General features: G+C 41.4%; 2 protein-coding genes across 2 annotated transcripts; both read left to right on the top strand.

Annotated features, from left to right (window-relative positions):
* Window positions 1-1,382: 1,382 nt before the first annotated feature.
* On the top strand, window positions 1,383-3,646 carry LOC311272057 (uncharacterized protein; the record flags this gene model as incomplete). The annotated part of the gene is made up of 5 exons (XM_084378161.1): window positions 1,383-1,462; window positions 1,988-2,332; window positions 2,458-2,682; window positions 2,815-3,168; window positions 3,324-3,646. The coding sequence occupies exons 1-5, from the start codon at window positions 1,393-1,395 to the stop codon at window positions 3,644-3,646; spliced, it is 1,317 nt and encodes a 438-aa protein (XP_084234287.1). The 5' UTR covers window positions 1,383-1,392.
* Window positions 3,647-6,533: 2,887 nt separating this feature from the next.
* On the top strand, window positions 6,534-19,296 carry LOC311272050 (vascular cell adhesion protein 1-like; the record flags this gene model as incomplete). Its single annotated transcript, XM_084378150.1, has 14 exons — window positions 6,534-6,612; window positions 7,173-7,430; window positions 7,880-8,146; window positions 8,639-8,896; window positions 9,432-9,701; window positions 10,193-10,450; window positions 10,986-11,255; window positions 11,748-12,005; window positions 14,120-14,290; window positions 15,783-15,873; window positions 15,992-16,046; window positions 17,615-17,821; window positions 18,868-19,034; window positions 19,227-19,296. 14 exons carry the CDS (start codon window positions 6,534-6,536, stop codon window positions 19,294-19,296), a joined length of 2,679 nt encoding a protein of 892 aa, XP_084234276.1.
* Window positions 19,297-19,953: the final 657 nt, after the last annotated feature.

The raw sequence follows: 19,953 nt of genomic DNA, 5'->3' as shown, positions 1-19,953 counted from the left end.
TTGTTTTATTTGTCAATCTAAAAAATTTTTTAGTAGAGCTTTATTGTTGAAATCACAGCTAATCGGCGATATTAACGTTTGGGTTGATATCACAGGCTGGTAGGCATAAAAAACGTCATCCCTATGGCATTCAACACAGTAGCATTTGCTGACCATCAACATTTCTTACTGCCCCCCCAATCAAGGCAGTCTAGAACCGGGCCTGGGAGTATGACAAAGATCTCTCCAAACTGAGGCTTTTTTTAGAGGCACACTTCGAACTGAGGGTTATCAGAACTCTCTGCTGATTCAATGTATTATGGACCTTTTCTTTATAACCAGCTTAAAATGATCGCTACTAGATCACTGATGTCTCATTAGCTAGCTAATGTTACATCACGTTATTGTTTTGTTGTATATGTTATTTTTAAAGTTCAAAGTTCTTTATCTGTTTTCCTGCAGCTCAGTCACCAGAATAAAATGTTGTCACTTTACGTTTCTGCAAACTACGGATTTCGGTACAGATGCGACATAAAAAAGTTTCAACATAATTGTGGCTTTGAAAAGCGTACAGTGCCAACTTATTTCCTGGTGATTGGGTTGTTTATCCTGACCTCTCAGTCTGACTCTTGTGCTTTTGTAACATGTTTATTTTACCCTGGAGATCAATAAAGTATCATACTTACTGAATTCATTGATTGGTAGATGAACTGTGGTAGATTTATTTGATATTTCAGACCACACTTACAAGGTGACCTTTTAACACAACATTAAACATCTCTTAACATAATGTCTTAGAGTGGACAGATGATTGAAACTGGGCTTCAGTGACCCACCACTTAAAACAAATGTGGGTCATGGGCAAAAAGAGGGGCGCCAATTGTCCCTTCCTCTACTTCAGGCGTTTGGGCCACACCCATCTTTGAACTCAGTTTTCATATTGATCTCAGCTCCACACCTGTAAAGTTTTGTTACTGTATCTTGTACGATTGTGACAAAATCTGTCCACAGAAAGACAGAGACATAAAAAAAAGCACCTGGCAATGTTTTCAAAACTGCCTCTGTGGTAGTTCTTGCCACAGTAGGTGTCCCCAGGACATGAGGCTGAGTAGATAATGACTGAATTTTTATGTGAACATTTACTTTAAGAAGTTCATTGTTTGCAAAAACAACAAAACAAGTCAAATCTTCTGTCATCTGGCTCATCATGTATGTACATGATGTAGAGAGGAAGGACGTTGGTTGTGTTTTTAACAACTCTACTTCTGTTTACTGCTTTCAGAGCAGAACAGACAAGTTATCGAGATGACCTCCTTCCACACAGGTTAAAGTCTTACTTCTTGTACTACTAACACTGCTCCTGGACATCATTTACCTGCAGGCATCTAATTGAAGCTGAAGCTCCACAGAGAGATGAGAGGAGCAGCTATGAGTTTACCTGCAGCAGCGAGTGGACTAGTGGTCCTTCTCCTCACTGTACCAGGTACTGTATCTACATTCATGTTGTAGATTTACACTACAGGTATTTACAGTCAGAGCGACCCAAGGTAAAGAAGATTTAATTGCTTTAGTCATTCTTAGATGACTATGTTCTTAGATTTGACCTGTAAGTTGATGCACTTATATAACAAGGAAGTAACATTTACATAAGGAAGTGTGGGGAAGTCAGACGAGACATGCAAATGAGCTTCATCTTGTTGAGTGAAGTCTCGCTGTGGGCTTTAATCACATGTATTTCTGTGTCTGTTGGGTGTTTTCTAAATCAAAGTCTTTCTGGGATGTATTACACCATTCTGACAAATTGTGTCTGATCCTGTTCATCCCCTTAAAATTGCCCTCATGGAGACACTATAGAGCTACTGCAGCAACCATTTACAATAAGTTATCAAATTCAACAAGTAGAGACAAGTTAAAGTTTTGCAAGTGTACTTCAGTTAAGATCTAGAAAAGCAAAAGAACAATTATTGTCTTTGTTGTTGTTATGAGTCTGATGTGCTCTGTGTTACAGTGATACAGGGTCAGGATGACTGGGGAGTGACTTACAACTCTACTGAGATCTGTGCCTTAAAAGGATCAACAGTGGACATGAGCTGCACCTACAGATACCCATCCAGAGTAAAGAGAGTTCAGAATAAATTCTGGTTCACAAAAGAGAGTAATGGTGTTTATGTGGATCTGAGAACAGACCCAGACTATTCAGGTCGCGTTCAGTATATCTGTGGTAACAACGACTGCACTCTGAGAATCACAGACCTGAGAGAGAGCGACTCAGCTGAGTACAAGTTCAGATTCATTACAGACCAAGAAGGTGGGAAATATTCTGGTTCACCTGGAGTCACTTTGAGGGTCACAGGTAACATTTTCGTTCATATTTTAATCATTTCCAAATGTTCAACATCTAGACAACAATAATATAAATGTGTTGTGTGTGTATGTTGACAGTTTGTCTAAAATAACATTCTTGTTCCTTCTTCACAGATCCAGATCTCCAGGTGCAGGTGAGCGGATCCTTACAATCTAGCTGGAGAGACCTGAAGTGTGACAGCAGTTGTCGTCTTCCTGATCGTTCTTCCTACATCTGGTACAAAAATGGGCAGAAAATTCAGTCACAAACATCTTCTACTTATTCAAACTACTTTAATTATGCAGACAGTTATTCCTGTGCTGTGAAAGGACATGAGGATTTCCCCTCTCCTCCAGTGTGTGAGTTTACTACACTAACATAACACCATCTGATGGAGTCTTATAACTACATGTATTTTAATATGGAGACCCTCATTGTGACTCTTATAAACTCTGGTTTAAAAATGATCAAAACTTTGTTTTATCTTTCAGGTGTCTATGATCAAACCTGCTACAGAGTGATTTACACTGACAGAAGCATCTGTGCATCCAAAGGCTCATCAGTGGACATTTCTTGCACTTACAGCAGTTATGACATTATTGGATCTAAATTCTGGTTCAGTCCTGAACGTTCTCATCAGTGGCAGAGTCCTTCACAGCCTGAGGACCTTAGTGAAGACTCCCAGTTTGCAGATCGTGTTTCGGTCTTTGAAACAAGGAGAGGATTCTCCACTCTGAGAATCACTGACCTGACAGAGAGTGATTCAGCTCAGTATCGCTTCAAATTCACAACACAATGGTCTGAATGGAGGAGTAGTTTACCTGCTACAACTCTGACTGTCACAGGTACTGATGAACACACACTGATGTAAAACATCAACATAGTACATTTAGAAACAGTGAACATGTTGAAAATGATGGATCATCATGAGTTTGTGTAATAATGACTGATTTCTGTCAGAACCAGTGATAATAATATCTTTTCTTGTTCTCATATCCAGCTCTGCAGGTGCAGGTGACCAGAACAACAGTCCACCAGTCTGATACTGAGGCAGAGCTGAAGTGTCACAGCAGCTGCAGTCCAGCTGGTCGCCGTTCCTACGTCTGGTTGAAGAACGGACAGAAAGTCACAGGGGTGGAGACATCTTCTTTTAAAGGCCGGGTTTATCCTGGAGACATCATCTCTTGTGCTTTGAAAGGACATGAGAACTACGGCTCTCCTTCAGTCTGTGAGTTTGATCCACTGTATCAGGAAAAAGACATTCATACACACTGGCTTCTGAAAGTTGTAGATGCAGCAGAATTAAATGATGTATCTGGATAAAGTTAAACTGCTACAACTAGAGGAGCCTCTGTAAGAGAAGCAATATTCACACTGTTAGGACTCTGCAAACAGGACCTGAACACAACCAGCATGTACAGTATGGATAATAATAATAAATAATAATACATTTTATTTATAATGCACTATACATTTAAGCAATCTCAAAAGTGCTACAGTTCAAGCTTAATTAAAAGGGACACAAGTTAATAAAAGTTACAAAAGACAGTGAAAAAGTGTACTAAAATTTGGCAATGTTCCTGAGGTGATAGAATGATGTTTTACAGAGATGTTTGATGTGGGTGTCAAAAGTGAGTTGTGGGTCAATTTTGACACCTAGGTTGGTGACAGAAGTGGAGAGGGGGATGTTTTGGCCGGCGAAGGTGATGCTGGTGACGGTGGAAGAGTGGAGCTGATGTGGAGTGCCAACTAGAATGGCTTCTGTTTTTGAACTGTTTAGTTGAAGGAAGTTGAGCTTCACCCACGCCTCTATCTCCTCCAGGCAGGTGGTCAGTGTGGATGTTGGCAGGGGAGCAGTGGAAGTGGGAGTTGTTCGTATGTAGAGTTGTGTGTCATCAGCATAGCAATGGTAGGATATCCCATGCTTGCTGATGACCTTGCCTAGGGGAAGCAGGTAGAGGGTGAAAAGGGTGGGGCCCAGCACAGAGCCCTGGGGGACACCACAGATGACCTTGTGGGTGTGTGACCTTGCTTTGCCCAGGGTGACATGCTCGGTTCTGTTAGACAAGTAGGAGGTGAACCAGTTTAAAACGTCGGCTGAGAGTCCAATGGTATGTTGCAGGCGGTGGAGGAGGATGCTGTGGTCAACTGTATCAAAAGCAGCTGTTAGGTCAAGGAGGATGAAAAGAGATGGAGAACCAGAATCTGATGCCATCAGAAGGTCATTAGTGACCCTGACCAAAGCTGTTTCTGTGCTATGGCCAGGGCGAAAACCAGACTGGAACTTCTCAAAAAGATTATTGTGTTTGAGGTGATCGTGAAGTTGTGCAGTGACAATTTTTTCCAGAACTTTTGACAGGAATGGCAGGTTTGAAATGGGTCTGTAATTGGAGAGGATTTCTGGATCCAAGGTGGGTTTTTTCAGCAGTGGTCTGATGACAGCGTTTTTTAATGCAGATGGGATATGGCCAGCCAGGAGGGAGTGGTTTATGATCTTGGTGATGAAAGGAGATATGGCGGAGATGTTGGCCTTCAGCATGGCTGAAGGGAAGGGGTCCAGAGCACAGGTGGATGGTTTAATTTTTCTGACAATATCCTCCACCACTCCCTGTGTGATGTTGAGGAAGCAGCAGAGAGGCTGGACATTCTCAGATAGTGGGTCGGCAGTTTGGGGGGGCGGAACAGCAGTGGTGGAAAGATGCGAGCGGATGTTGGCGACTTTTTGTCTGAAAAAAGTGATGTGCATATTGCACCTCTCCTCAGTGACCTCAGAGTGGGAGAGTGATGGGGGTTGGAGAAGGTGATTTATTGTTGAGAAAAGTGGTTTTGAATTTCCAGGGTTGTTGTTGATGATGGTGGAATAAAACCTGGACCGTGCATCGCTCAGAGCTTCTGCATATGCCTTCCTGTGCTCCTTGTACGCCTGTTTGTGAACAGTCAGCCCGGAGGCCTTGAGCCGCCGCTCAAGGACACGCCCAGCTGCCTTCATCTAACGCAGCTCACAGGTGTACCAAGGTGCTGGGCGCAAGAAGGAGACTGTCCTGGATGTTAAAGGGGCGTGGAGGTCCAGTAGCCTGCTCAGGGACTGGTTGTAGGAATCCACTGAGTCGGCAACAGAGAGGAAGTCAGTAGAGCCAGAGGAGAGAAGTTGAAGGTCCAGGGCCAGGGCATCCGCATTAATCTTTTTCAGATTTCTGAATTGGATCTGCCGCTTGGGTTTGGTGTAGGGGGAAGGAAAAGGCAGCTCCATTGACACAACCTTGTGGTCGGAAACACCAAGATCATAAACCAGTAGGTTGCTGATGGAGGCAGAGTTTGAGATGACCAGATCGAGTGTGTGTCCCTTAGAGTGTTTAGGGACATCAACATGTTGTTGTAAGTTGAGAGAGTCCAGAAGCTGAAGGAATTCGACAGCAAGGGGACAAGAAGGGGTGTCAACATGGATATTTATATCTCCCAAAATTATGATATTAGCAGAGGAAGTACAGAGAGTTGTGAGGAGATCGGATATTTCAGGGATGAAGGCAGACTTGGATTTGGGGGGGCGGTAGGTGAGGAGAACAGTCATGGGAAAAGGGGGCTTAATTTTAAATGCTAGACATTCGCAGGAGGATGTTGCAGGCAGTGGAATGGGGGAAACCTCCAGGTCCTGTCTGTGAATGACAACTAGGCCACCACCGCGCCCAGTGCTGCGAGCTGTAGCTGTATCCGGGGGGACAAGCCTCATTCAGGGCAGAGTAAACCTCTGGCTGGTGCCAGGTTTCTGTCAGACACATGAAATCAAGTCCCTTCTCCCTGATGAGTTCTTCAATCAGGGTGGATTTGTTGTTGATAGACTGGGTGTTAAATATTTCAAATTTAAGCAATGACTGTGGAGTGAATCTCGACAAATGGATAACAATGTGTAAAGGTTTTGAAAATTACAAATTTCTAACAGCTTGTTATTGACTGTCAGTTCCCATTATAGTCGACAATATGGACAGCTGCTGTGATAATGGGGACAATCAAAAAGAAACAAAGACATTTTCATCAAATTAGTCAATTTTTTGTAATATCTTGAAACAATAAATGTCCGTTTGTTCTCCAGATGCTCCAAAGCTTCCCTCTGTGTCAGTGAGTCCCTCTGCTGAGATAGTGGAGGGCAGTTCAGTGACTCTGACCTGTAGCAGTGATGCTAACCCAGCAGCTAATTACACCTGGTACAAGGAGAATGGAGATCCAGACCTTCAACCTCTCAGTAAAGAACCACAGCTTGTCTTCAGCTCCATCCAGTCCTCTGACTCTGGAGAGTATTACTGTACAGCTGAGAACGAGCTGGGGAGGAGGACGTCTGAATACATCTCTATTGATGTGACATGTGAGTGAAACACAGGACAGGAGATTAAATGTCACATTCATTGTTTTTTATGTTGCCAGGCCTGTAATACAAACTGGGCTGCGGGGTTTGTTTTCTGTTTTTGTATAACTCTTTAATTTCTTGGATTCTTCTTGTTGACTTTTTGTTGCTTGCTTTTTTGAATGTTGGACTTTGGTTAACAGCATTAAAGCTCGCTTTGTGTTCCTTTACCTGCCTGTCTCTGTGAGCGTCTTGCGTTTGGGTCCGTTTTTGCATAATTTTGAAATTTTTTGTAACTCCCCAACTTTGTGGAAGTGTAACATTTCACTTCTGGATTTTCTTTTTAACTCGGCAACAACAAGACTTTACCTCCTGTTTCAGTGTCAGTCACCTGCTGTAGTTCACTGAGCAACTGCAGCAGATTTATACTTCTTTCTTCCTCCTGACCTACCTACGAAATAAAGTATTTAAAATGCTCTTTCAAGTGATAATGATCTGAATTCATCTTTACAGATGCTCCAAAGCTTCCCTCTGTGTCAGTGAGTCCCTCTGCTGAGATAGTGGAGGGCAGTTCAGTGACTCTGACCTGTAGCAGTGATGCTAACCCAGCAGCTACTTACACCTGGTACAAGGAGAACTACAAGCTGCTTCAAAGTCCAGAAGGAAGTTATTATTTCACCTCCATCAGCTCTGAGGACGGAGGGAGCTACTCATGTAAAGCTCAGAACCAGTATGGACAGAACTCTTCATCTCTGTTTATAGATGTTCAGTGTAAGTCACACATCCCTCCCAGATCATGCATGCTACTATTAAAGCTAATACCAATGGTGTATATCTCCAGACTTGCTCCAAAAATGTTTTTGTGTCTGTGTTTGGATATAAAGTGTCTCTGCTTTGCACATCAGGGTCACTAGATCTGTTCTTGGAAACATTTCATCAAACAAACTCTTTTCATTACAATAATTTACTCTATTACAATAATAACAAATATAAGCAATCTCTTACTACTTAGTGACCTAACATCCTTTCATGCCCTTACTGCCAAGATTTAAATTTGCCCAGATATTGACTGAATGCTTTGGGTTCAATTGATTTGCAAGATAATTTTTGCCTTACCAGAATTGACTTCTCCTTCTTCTTTGAGGCCCCTTCCTGCAGTTCATGGCCTAGTTTTCCTCTGTGTGAAAGTAACCCAAAAAATCTGTACACCTCTCCTCCAGATGGTCCAAAGCTTCCCTCTGTGTCAGTGAGTCCCTCTGCTGAGGTAGTGGAGGGCAGTCCAGTGACTCTGACCTGTAGCAGTGATGCTAACCCAGCAGCTAACTACACCTGGTACAAGAAGAATAGAGATCCAGACCTTCATCCTCTCAGTAAAGAACCACAGCTTGTCTTCAGCTCCATCCAGTCCTCTGACTCTGGAGAGTATTACTGTACAGCTGAGAACGAGCTGGGGAGGACGTCTGAATACATCTCTATTGATGTGACATGTGAGTGAAACACAGGACAGGAGATTAAATGTCACATTCATTGTTTTTTATGTTGCCAGGCCTGTAATACAAACTGGGCTGCGGGGTTTGTTTTCTGTTTTTGTATAACTCTTTAATTTCTTGGATTCTTCTTGTTGACTTTTTGTTGCTTGCTTTTTTGAATGTTGGACTTTGGTTAACAGCATTAAAGCTCGCTTTGCGTTCCTTTACCTGCCTGTCTCTGTGAGCGTCTTGCGTTTGGGTCCATTTTTGCAAAATTGTGACATTTTTTGTGACTCCCCAACTTTGTGGAAGTGTAATATTTCACTTCTGGATTTTCTTTTTAACTCGGCAACAACAAGACTTTACCTCCTGTTTCAGTGTCAGTCACCTGCTGTAGTTCACTGAGCAACTGCAGCAGATTTATACTTCTTTCTTCCTCCTGACCTACCTACGAAATAAAGTATTTAAAATGCTCTTTCAATTAATAATAATCTGTATTCATCTTTACAGATGCTCCAAAGCTTCCCTCTGTGTCAGTGAGTCCCTCTGCTGAGATAGTGGAGGGCAGTTCAGTGACTCTGACCTGTAGCAGTGATGCTAACCCAGCAGCTACTTACACCTGGTACAAGGAGAACTACAAGCTGCTTCAAAGTCCAGAAGGAAGTTATTATTTCGCCTCCATCAGCTCTGAGGACGGAGGGAACTACTCATGTAAAGCTCAGAACCAGTATGGACAGAACTCTTCATCTCTGTTTATAGATGTTCAGTGTAAGTCACACATCCCTCCCAGATCACGCATGCTACTATTAAAGCTAATACCAATGTTATACATCGATCAGGCATAGCATTATGAAATAATCAGCGTTATTCACTTCACCTGTCCGTGGTCATAATGTTATGCCTTATCAGTGTATATCTCCAGACTTGCTCCAAAAATGCTTTTGTGTCTGTTGTTGGATATAAAGTGTCTCTGCTTTGCACATCAGGGTCACTAGATCTGTTCTTGGAAACATTTCACCAAACAAACTCTTTTCCTTACAATAATTTACTCTATTACAATAATAACATATAATAAGCAATCTCTTACTACTTAGTGACCTAACATCCTTTCATGCCCTTACTGCCAAGTTTTAAATTTGCCCAGATATTGACTGAATGCTTTGGGTTCAAGTGATTTGCAAGATACTTTTTTGCCTTACCAGAATTGACTTCTCCTTCTTCTTTGAGGCCCCGTCCTGCAGTTCATGGCCTAGTTTTCCTCTGTGTGAAAGTAACCCAAAAAATCTGTACACCTCTCCTCCAGATGCTCCAAAGCTTCCCTCTGTGTCAGTGAGTCCCTCTGCTGAGATAGTGGAGGGCAGTTCAGTGACTCTGACCTGTAGCAGTGATGCTAACCCAGCAGCTAAATACACCTGGTACAAGAAGAATGGAGATCCAGACCTCCATCCTCTCAGTAAAGAACCACAGCTTGTCTTCAGCTCCATCCAGTCCTCTGACTCTGGAGAGTATTACTGTACAGCTGAGAACGAGCTGGGGAGGAGGACGTCTGAATACATCTCTATTGATGTGACATGTGAGTGAAACACAGGACAGGAGATTAAATGTCACATTCATTGTTTTTTATGTTGTCAGGCCTGTAATACAAACTGGGCTGCGGGGTTTGTTTTCTGTTTTTGTATAACTCTTTAATTTCTTGGATTCTTCTTGTTGACTTTTTGTTGCTTGCTTTTTTGAATGTTGGACTTTGGTTAACAGCATTAAAGCTCGCTTTGCGTTCCTTTACCTGCCTGTCTCTGTGAGCGTCTTGCATTTGGGTCCATTTTTGCATAATTGTGACATTTTTGTGACTCTCCAACTTTGTGGAAGTGTAACATTTCACTTCTGGATTTTCTTTTTAACTCGGCAACAACAAGACTTTACCTCCTGTTTCAGTGTCAGTCACCTGCTGTAGTTCACTGAGCAACTGCAGCAGATTTATACTTCTTTCTTCCTCCTGACCTACCTACGAAATAAAGTATTTGAATTGCTCTTTCAATTAATAATAATCTGTATTCATCTTTACAGATGCTCCAAAGCTTCCCTCTGTGTCAGTGAGTCCCTCTGCTGAGATAGTGGAGGGCAGTTCAGTGACTCTGACCTGTAGCAGTGATGCTAACCCAGCAGCTAAATACACCTGGTACAAGGAGAACTACAAGCTGCTTCAAAGTCCAGAAGGAAGTTATTATTTCACCTCCATCAGCTCTGAGGACGGAGGGAACTACTCATGTAAAGCTCAGAACCAGTATGGACAGAACTCTTCATCTCTGTTTATAGATGTTCAGTGTAAGTCACACATCCCTCCCAGATCATGCATGCTACTATTACAGCTAATACCAATGTTATACATTGATCAGGCAGAACATTATGAAATAATCAGCGTAATTCACTTCACCTGTCCGTGGTCATAATGTTATGCCTTATCAGTGTATATCTCCAGACCTACTCCAAAAATGCTTTTGTGTTTGTTGTTGGATATAAAGTGTCTCTGCTTTGCACATCAGGGTCACTAGATCTGCTCTTGGAAACATTTCATCAAACAAACTCTTTTCATTACAATAATTTACTCTATTACAATAATAACATATAATAAGCAATCTCTTACTACTTAGTGACCTAACATCCTTTCATGCCCTTACTGCCAAGATTTAAATTTGCCCAGATATTGACTGAATGCTTTGGGTTCAATTGATTTGCAAGATAATTTTTGCCTTACCAGAATTGACTTCTCCTTCTTCTTTGAGGCCCCGTCCTGCAGTTCATGGCCTAGTTTTTCTCTGTGTGAAAGTAACCCAACAAAATCTGTACACCTCTCCTCCAGATGCTCCAAAGCTTCCCTCTGTGTCAGTGAGTCCCTCTGCAGAGATAGTGGAGGGCAGTTCAGTGACTCTGACCTGTAGCAGTGATGCTAACCCAGCAGCTAACTACACCTGGTACAAGAAGAATAGAGATCCAGACCTTCATCCTCTCAGTAAAGAACCACAGCTTGTCTTCAGCTCCATCCAGTCCTCTGACTCTGGAGAGTATTACTGTACAGCTGAGAACGAGCTGGGGAGGAGGACGTCTGAATACATCTCTATTGATGTGACATGTGAGTGAAACACAGGACAGGAGATTAAATGTCACATTCATTGTTTTTTATGTTGCCAGACCTGTAATACAAAATGGGCTGCGGGGTTTGTTTTCTGTTTTTGTATAACTCTTTAATTTCTTGGATTCTTCTGGTTGACTTTTTGTTGCTTGCTTTTTTGAATGTTGGACTTTGGTTAACAGCATTAAAGCTCGCTTTGCGTTCCTTTACCTGCCTGTCTCTGTGAGCGTCTTGCGTTTGGGTCCATTTTTGCATAATTGTGACATTTTTTGTGACTCCCCAACTTTGTGGAAGTGTAATATTTCACTTCTGGATTTTCTTTTTAACTCGGCAACAACAAGACTTTACCTCCTGTTTCAGTGTCAGTCACCTGCTGTAGTTCACTGAGCAACTGCAGCAGATTTAAACTTCTTTCTTCCTCCTGACCTACCTACGAAATAAAGTATTTAAAATGCTCTTTCAATTAATAATAATCTGTATTCATCTTTACAGATGCTCCAAAGCTTCCCTCTGTGTCAGTGAGTCCCTCTGCTGAGATAGTGGAGGGCAGTTCAGTGACTCTGACCTGTAGCAGTGATGCTAACCCAGCAGCTAATTACACCTGGTACAAGGAGAACTACAAGCTGCTTCAAAGTCCAGAAGGAAGTTATTATTTCGCCTCCATCAGCTCTGAGGACGGAGGGAACTACTCATGTAAAGCTCAGAACCAGTATGGACAGAACTCTTCATCTCTGTTTATAGATGTTCAGTGTAAGTCACACATCCCTCCCAGATCACGCATGCTACTATTAAAGCTAATACTAATGTTATACATCGATCAGGCATAACATTATGAAATAATCAGCGTTATTCACTTCACCTGTCCGTGGTCATAATGTTATGCCTTATCAGTGTATATCTCCAGACTTGCTCCAAAAATGCTTTTGTGTCTGTTGTTGGATAGAAAGTGTCTCTGCTTTGCACATCAGGGTCACTAGATCTGTTCTTGGAAACATTTCACCAAACAAACTCTTTTCCTTACAATAATTTACTCTATTACAATAAAAACATATAATAAGCAATCTCTTACTACTTAGTGACCTAACATCCTTTCATGCCCTTACTGCCAAGTAGGGCTGCCACGATTAGTCGACTAGTCACGATTACGTCGACTATTAAAATCGTCGACAACTAATTTAATAGTCGACGCGTCGTTTTTTGTTTTTTTTTAAACTTTGTTTTCTCTCTCAAAACTGCTGCGGCACCTTCCACTGCCGCGTCTGTCTTTCTGTTTTGACACACATGCGCAGTAGTGGTAATCTGGGTCAGCCGTGGTGTCACCTGAAGTTATACCAGACGGGCTCTCTGGTATCATGGCTACCCGGCAGCAACGGAGCTCAAAAGTGTGGGAGCATTTTAAGAAAACAAAAGAGAAAAGTGTGCAATGCAATATCTGCAAGACAGAACTCGCCTTTCACGGCAGCACAAGTGTGATGCACGAGCTCCTGAAAAGGAAGCACGTTGTTGCTGACAACGACGATGAAGAGGGACCGTCGTCTCGTTAAGCTAACTGGCTAGTTAGCTGCTAACATTAGCGTAAACAGAGAGCTAACTTACTACTTACTCATATTGATAGCTGTAAACGTTAACATTAGCGATGACGATTTGATTCATTAGCCTTAGGAACAAGAGCCTTGTGCAGTTTGGGATTATATAGAGTCAGAGTGTAGTAAAGTTGAATACAGTTGTGAGCACTGAGCACAAAATGCGAAAAAAGCGCAACTCGCTTTTTTCGTGGCCAATTAGGAGACTTGTGCGAATCGTTCAGATTCACGTCGGCCGAGCGTCTCAGCTCGCGTCAGTAAAATTAACAGGCTGACAGTGACAATCACGTGAAACTGAGGCGAACTCATTCATGGTTGCCACAACCCAAAACGGCGCATAGCCGCGTGCATTCGGTGCGACGGCAACGCCGTTTTTCCCCCCCCGTGCATGTCCGTGGAGCTGTGCGCCGCGGACGTGCGCGGTTCCCTACGTTGCTGTGTCAGGCAGGTGTTTCCCACGGAGCTCTGCCCCGTTTCAAAGGTGAAGGAAGCCCTAAGTGGAGAGACGTCGCCTCCGCGATGTAGAATGTGTTTTATAGAAGAGAAACACACATTTCAGGAGCTGACTTGTATCATCAAAACAGACACATGTAAACACAGAAAGCTGAAAATCACTGGACATGTCTGTTGGGATTATACAAATCAACAGTGTAAAGTAGAGCTGTCAAGATGTATGCAACTTCAATAATTCCTTAGGTCAGCTAGTGCCTTATCCGTTTACTCAGCTGTTTGCACTTTATGCTACAATTGTTTGTTGCTACAAGCATATTTCATTAAAGGTTTAATGAACTATCATCTTAATTGTCTTCATTTTTAGTTAGCATATACCTTAAACACTTCAAGCTGAAAGCTAATGATTGTTATATAAGAGCAGCTGCATGCTGGTGCGATAAACTGTATGTTATACATTCAATTTGCATATGATCCGATTAGTCGACTAATCGAAAAAATAGTCGGTGATTAGTCGACTATCAAAATAATCGTTTGTGGCAGCCCTACTGCCAAGTTTTAAATTTGCCCAGATATTGACTGAATGCTTTGGGTTCAAGTGATTTGCAAGATACTTTTTTGCCTTACCAGAATTGACTTCTCCTTCTTCTTTGAGGCCCCGTCCTGCAGTTCATGGCCTAGTTTTTCTCTGTGTGAAAGTAACCCAACAAAATCTGTACACCTCTCCTCCAGATGCTCCAAAGCTTCCCTCTGTGTCAGTGAGTCCCTCTGCAGAGATAGTGGAGGGCAGTTCAGTGACTCTGACCTGTAGCAGTGATGCTAACCCAGCAGCTAACTACACCTGGTACAAGAAGAATAGAGATCCAGACCTTCATCCTCTCAGTAAAGAACCACAGCTTGTCTTCAGCTCCATCCAGTCCTCTGACTCTGGAGAGTATTACTGTACAGCTGAGAACGAGCTGGGGAGGAGGACGTCTGAATACATCTCTATTGATGTGACATGTGAGTGAAACACAGGACAGGAGATTAAATGTCACATTCATTGTTTTTTATGTTGTCAGGCCTGTAATACAAACTGGGCTGCGGGGTTTGTTTTCTGTTTTTGTAGAACTCTTTAATTTCTTGGATTCTTCTGGTTGACTTTTTGTTGCTTGCTTTTTTGAATGTTGGACTTTGGTTAACAGCATTAAAGCTCGCTTTGCGTTCCTTTACCTGCCTGTCTCTGTGAGCGTCTTGCGTTTGGGTCCATTTTTGCATAATTGTGACATTTTTTGTGACTCCCCAACTTTGTGGAAGTGTAATATTTCACTTCTGGATTTTCTTTTTAACTCGGCAACAACAACACTTTACCTCCTGTTTCAGTGTCAGTCACCTGCTGTAGTTCACTGAGCAACTGCAGCAGATTTATACTTCTTTCTTCCTCCTGACCTATCTACGAAATAAAGTATTTAAAATGCTCTTTCAAGTGATAATGATCTGAATTCATCTTTACAGATGCTCCAAAGCTTCCCTCTGTGTCAGTGAGTCCCTCTGCTGAGATAGTGGAGGGCAGTTCAGTGAATCTGACCTGTAGCAGTGATGCTAACCCAGCAGCTAACTACACCTGGTACAAGGAGAATGATGACTCACCAAAAGCATCAGGACAGATCTTCACCATCACTGACTTCAGAGCTGAACACAGTGGGAATTATTCCTGTGAAGCCCAGAACAGAAGAGGACGTCACAACGCCACCTTACATCTAATAGGTTTGTTTCAGATGTATTTTTTCACTTACACTTACACATGATGATTTAATGTATAGATGTATGTATGTCCTCAGATATTCATGACAACTGTTCATCCCATTTAGCTGCATGCATAAATATTGGAGTCCAAGCCGTCGACCGTTCTGAACAGACAACAGACATTTTTTATTATACTGATCATTTCTAAAAACAAAAAGATTGCAGTCTTTAATATCTGAAATCTCAAAATATGGTGACATCACTACAAAGAAGTCCGATGGGGCACGAAACGTGAGCAGTAACATGATCAGACACAATTTAAACAAACCCAGACTCAGTCAGACTTACTTGGAAGAGAAAGCAGAATCCATCGGTACAATAATTACTCATACTGTCCTTTATAAACATCTGTCTATTTTTAGACTGTACACTCTCCGAATTCAAGTTTCTTTCTCTCTTTTAACTAAAACGAGATGAATTGCCTTGTTAACTCGTAGTAAAACACATTTTCTTCAAAGTTGACATAAACAAAAGAAAACAAGCCAAAACAGTCTTGTTTGTCTTTTCCACCGTGACGTTCCGATAATCACCCCTGGTTTGGTCAAAATAAATCCTAAATTCACAGAGTAAGATGTGAAAATATTCTGGCTGCTTCTCCACACTGGTTATTATTCTTGCTCATCTCGTGCTTTATGTCTCTACTGAGAGTCCATTTTCCCAGTCCCAGAGTCCCCATCCATCCCTGATTAAGGTTTTCATATTATTACAGTTTTACCACGATTATGGAAAACTGCAGTCATTGGAACAACACCTGCTGTTATCCTGGCTATCATAGGGCTCGCTCTCTTCCTCCTGATAAGGTGAGTAGATCAGATTAATATAGCTATGAACATAAATATCTGAAAATCAGGCTATTTAGCATTAAGTTTGCAAACTAAGTTGTTCATTTGTTTGTAATTAATTTATTCTTTTGACCAGAAAAAACAGGGCTGCAAAGCAATCACCTCAGCCTGACCCGGACAACAGGACACAGGTGAGGGTAAATTCAATTCAATGTAAATTCCTGCTCTGGTTCTTAGTCACTATCATGAAGTGCAACTTAAACACTGTGACCAAGAAGCACTCAGTGTCAATTTTATTTCAAGACTTTTTAAATCAGGACTGAAGCTGTGAGGGGCAAGTGAGAAATAGTTTTTTGCTGGTGCTCCATTTTCTAAGTCCTAAAAAAACGTTTTTTCATGTGTGAAGAGTGAAAAATATATTTTTTTACTTGTTGAAAAAGACACTTTTTTTGTCATGTGTCAAGCCGAGTGAAAAAGTTTTTTATTCAAGATTTTAATTTTACACCTTTTTTTTTTTTTTTAACTTAAATTTTTTATTGAATTTTCACATGCAAATAAACAAAACAATACAAAACACAGTCCAGATCAAAGTAACAGTAATAATAATAATAACGTTGACAGACTGTCTGGAGATGTTCTGCCGTTCGGTCCACTGTTCCATTTAGCAATTGTTCAATTTGTGTCATGTCTCATATAAATGTTCAATTTTTCACAGTTTTTTTCGATTACATTCTCTTTGAGTCTCAACAGAAATGTCAGTTTTTCCATAGCAAGGATTTCCTGAACAATTTCCAACCACTGTTCCTGTTTTGGAGCATTTACATTAAGCCAGTTTCTTGTGACCACTTTCTTACTTGCTGCAAGTAATACTTTAGTCAGGTACAGATCTTCTTTCATTACTGCCTTGTCAATATTCCCAAGATACATCACTGGACAGGTATTGGGGATTTTGTATCCCAGGACATTTTTTACAACAGAGTTAACATTTTGCCAGTATATCCTCATTTTTGTACAGTTCCAGAAGATATGTGCATGATCTGCCTCCACGCTCCCACACAGTCTCCAGCAGTGTTGTTGTATAGCGAGTTGCCTAGATTTTATCTTTGGTGTTATAAAATAACGAGTTAGGTTTTTCCAGCAGAACTCCCTCCAAATTAATGAATTTGTCGATGTGCATTGTGTCTCACACATGTGATACCACTCCTCCTCTTGTATTTGAATTTTTAGTTCTGCTTCCCATTTTGCTTTTATATAAAGTGTTGATTCCCCCCTGCTCTCACCCTTATTTTACACCTTTATGTTGCCAGTGTCCCCATGTCTCCACAATGTTTGTATGCAGCCTCTTGTGGTCAAAATGAGTGTAAGAGGTACTTTGACAAATTAGCCTTACTGTACTTTACTTTTGAAAAATATTTTTTTGCACTCCCCTGAGGGGCAAGTGAGAAATAGTTTTTTCATTTGTGTAACAGAGAGAAAACATTTTTTTCGAGATATGAATGATGTGTGTTATGGACTAACACTGGTAAAAAGTATTGTTGTTTTGTCTTCTGGAGTTGGATGACCAATAAGCTTTATGTCCTTACCAGCCACTAACAGGCACCAACATACACTGAACGCCATTAAGCCACTTTGTCTGCCACAAGGATAAGTTAAGGACAGAGGATGAATGAAGATGACTTTCTACCAAAGTTCAACATTGCCACAGTTATGAAATGTAAAAACAACTTTGTGTTTGCTGTGTCGACCCAATCATTCGTAGGAGCAGGATGACCTTCACTATGCCAGTGTCCACTTCTCTAAGAGCCAGACAGATCCTGTGTACTCCACCATCAGACCAGCCGGACACCAGAGACACAAGGAGGGAGAAGAAGAAGAAGTTGAGTACGCCGCTGTCAAATTTACCAGCGCAAGGTTCTTAGTCACTGTCATGAAGTGCGACTTAAACACTGTGACTGAGAAGCACTCAGTATTGATCTTATGTCAACAGTCTTCAAATCATGAAGGAAGCCCTGAGGGGCATGTGAGATTTTTTTTTTTTTTTTCTGATGCTCCATTTTCTAAGTTCAATTTTTTTTTTTTTCACGTGTGAAATTCGTTAAAATTCTTTGTTTTTATGAAATGAAGTGAAAGAATTTTTTTTTTTTTTTTTTTTTCATGTGTCGAGATTTTCACAAACAAATGTTTTTTTTTATTTGTCTGTGTGTGAAACCCATTTGAAAACAAAACAATTAAATGAAAACCCTCCTTGGAGCACCATGGATGCTTTTCATCTCATTTAGGACATGAGTAGTGGTGCACTTCTGCCTCTTGTGGTCAACATGAGTATTACAGAAAGATAAACTTTTTTCGCTTGGTTTCACACAGAGAAAAAAAAAAGTTCACTCGTGAAAAAATGCTCACTCAGGGTGCCATTTAGCTCAGTTGGTAGAGCAGGCGTCCCATGAACAGAGGCTTTGTCCTTGCTGCAGCGGCCCAGGGTATGAGTCCCGGCCTGGGGCTGTTTGCTGCATATCACACCCTGTTTCCTGTCTATCTTGAGCTGTTGTATCAATAAAGCCATAAAAAGGCCAAAAAAACCCAAAAAATGTTCACTCTGTTTCACACATGAAACACACCCCTCAGGGCTTCTGTAAATCACTCCTGTGCTTGCTTCTATGAACATGTTGTGTGATCCTCCTCTTCTCTTGGACGTGATTAGATTCAAAGTAAATCCAAACCTTTGTTTTCTGACTGGATGTTGTTTAAACCTCATGTAACTGATCCGGATAATAACGGCCAAATATCCATTCATTTTCAGGATGTCAGCCCTTTAAATACCAGTTTGTTTACATGATGCCACTGTTTTTATCAATGAAAAAAAAACACACAAAACGAGTGATTTTCCTCATACTTAATGTATAGTCACTCACTGTCTGCCACAAGGATAAGTTAAGGACAGAGGATAACTGAAGATGACTTTCTGTAAATGTAAAAACAACTTTGTGTTTGCTGTGTCGACCCAATCATTCGTAGGAGCAGGATGACCTTCACTATGCCAGTGTCCACTTCTCTAAGAGCCAGACAGATCCTGTGCACTCCAACATCAGACCAGCCGGACACCACAGACACAAGGAGGGAGAAGAAGAAGAAGAAGTTGAGTACGCCGCTGTCAAATTTACCAGCGCAAGTGCTGCCCCGAGGTAAGCGGCTCTTCTCAAAAGGAACATTATCCTCAGTAAAACCTCAAATTGACATGTATTTAGTAGAGTTGATGAAGTATTTCATTTTAACACAACGTTTTCTGTTCATTATTACTGTCACCATGAAGACTTTGAATCAGTTAATTTTATCTCAAGATCCTTTGATTTGTTTTTGTTCTGTTGTCATCTTAGAAGCAGAGGTCCAGAAACTGGGGAGGATCCATCTGCTCTGTACAGTACAGTCAACAAACAAAACCGTTGAATGCAACAGGAATCTCTCGACTGCCTGTTTTTTCATTTTTCATTCCCACCCATGCTAACAGCATCAGTCTCAGGATGGCAAAGCTAGTCGTTTGGTTGGACCACCACTTTCCAGACTTTCCAGACTGAAAAAGCTCAACGTCTAGTTATTTATACCACATTACCATCACAGCTAATTATAATTATTTGTCTTTATTTTCATACCTATCAATGTTCTCCATCCCTTCTGTTCTGTATTGCATTTGTTTCCACTTTTCCTTGTTCTGTTCTGTATTAGTTCTATTTTGCTTAAATAAAAGTTTGGTTAAAATCCTCACGGCTCATGTCCACACTAAGTCCACAGACAGACGACACTGAGAACAGGCCAGAGAAGCTCCAGCTGTGAAGGTCCAGGATTAACAGTGTCGGCAGACTGCAGACAGATTGCTAATACAGTTATACTGAGTGAGTGAGGGGAAAGTGACTACAAACACACTCCTGCTCTCCGCTGTGAAACATACAAATAGTTAAGCTAAGTTCAAAGTTTAGTGTGAGTTACAACCCATCATCATCATATGACTTTCTGCAGCCCTTATTAATGTGGTACATCTTTTAAGTTATGGTGTCAAGGCAGTTGCGATGTCTCATCAATGTACTGAAGTAGTGTTGTCACGATACC

This window comes from Pagrus pagrus (genome assembly GCF_965226575.1).
Source record: "Pagrus pagrus genome assembly, chromosome: 2".
In the NCBI taxonomy this organism is placed as follows: domain Eukaryota; kingdom Metazoa; phylum Chordata; class Actinopteri; order Spariformes; family Sparidae; genus Pagrus; species Pagrus pagrus.
The sequence above is the reverse complement of the archived record's forward strand: the minus strand, read 5'-3'. Positions and strand labels throughout refer to the sequence as shown.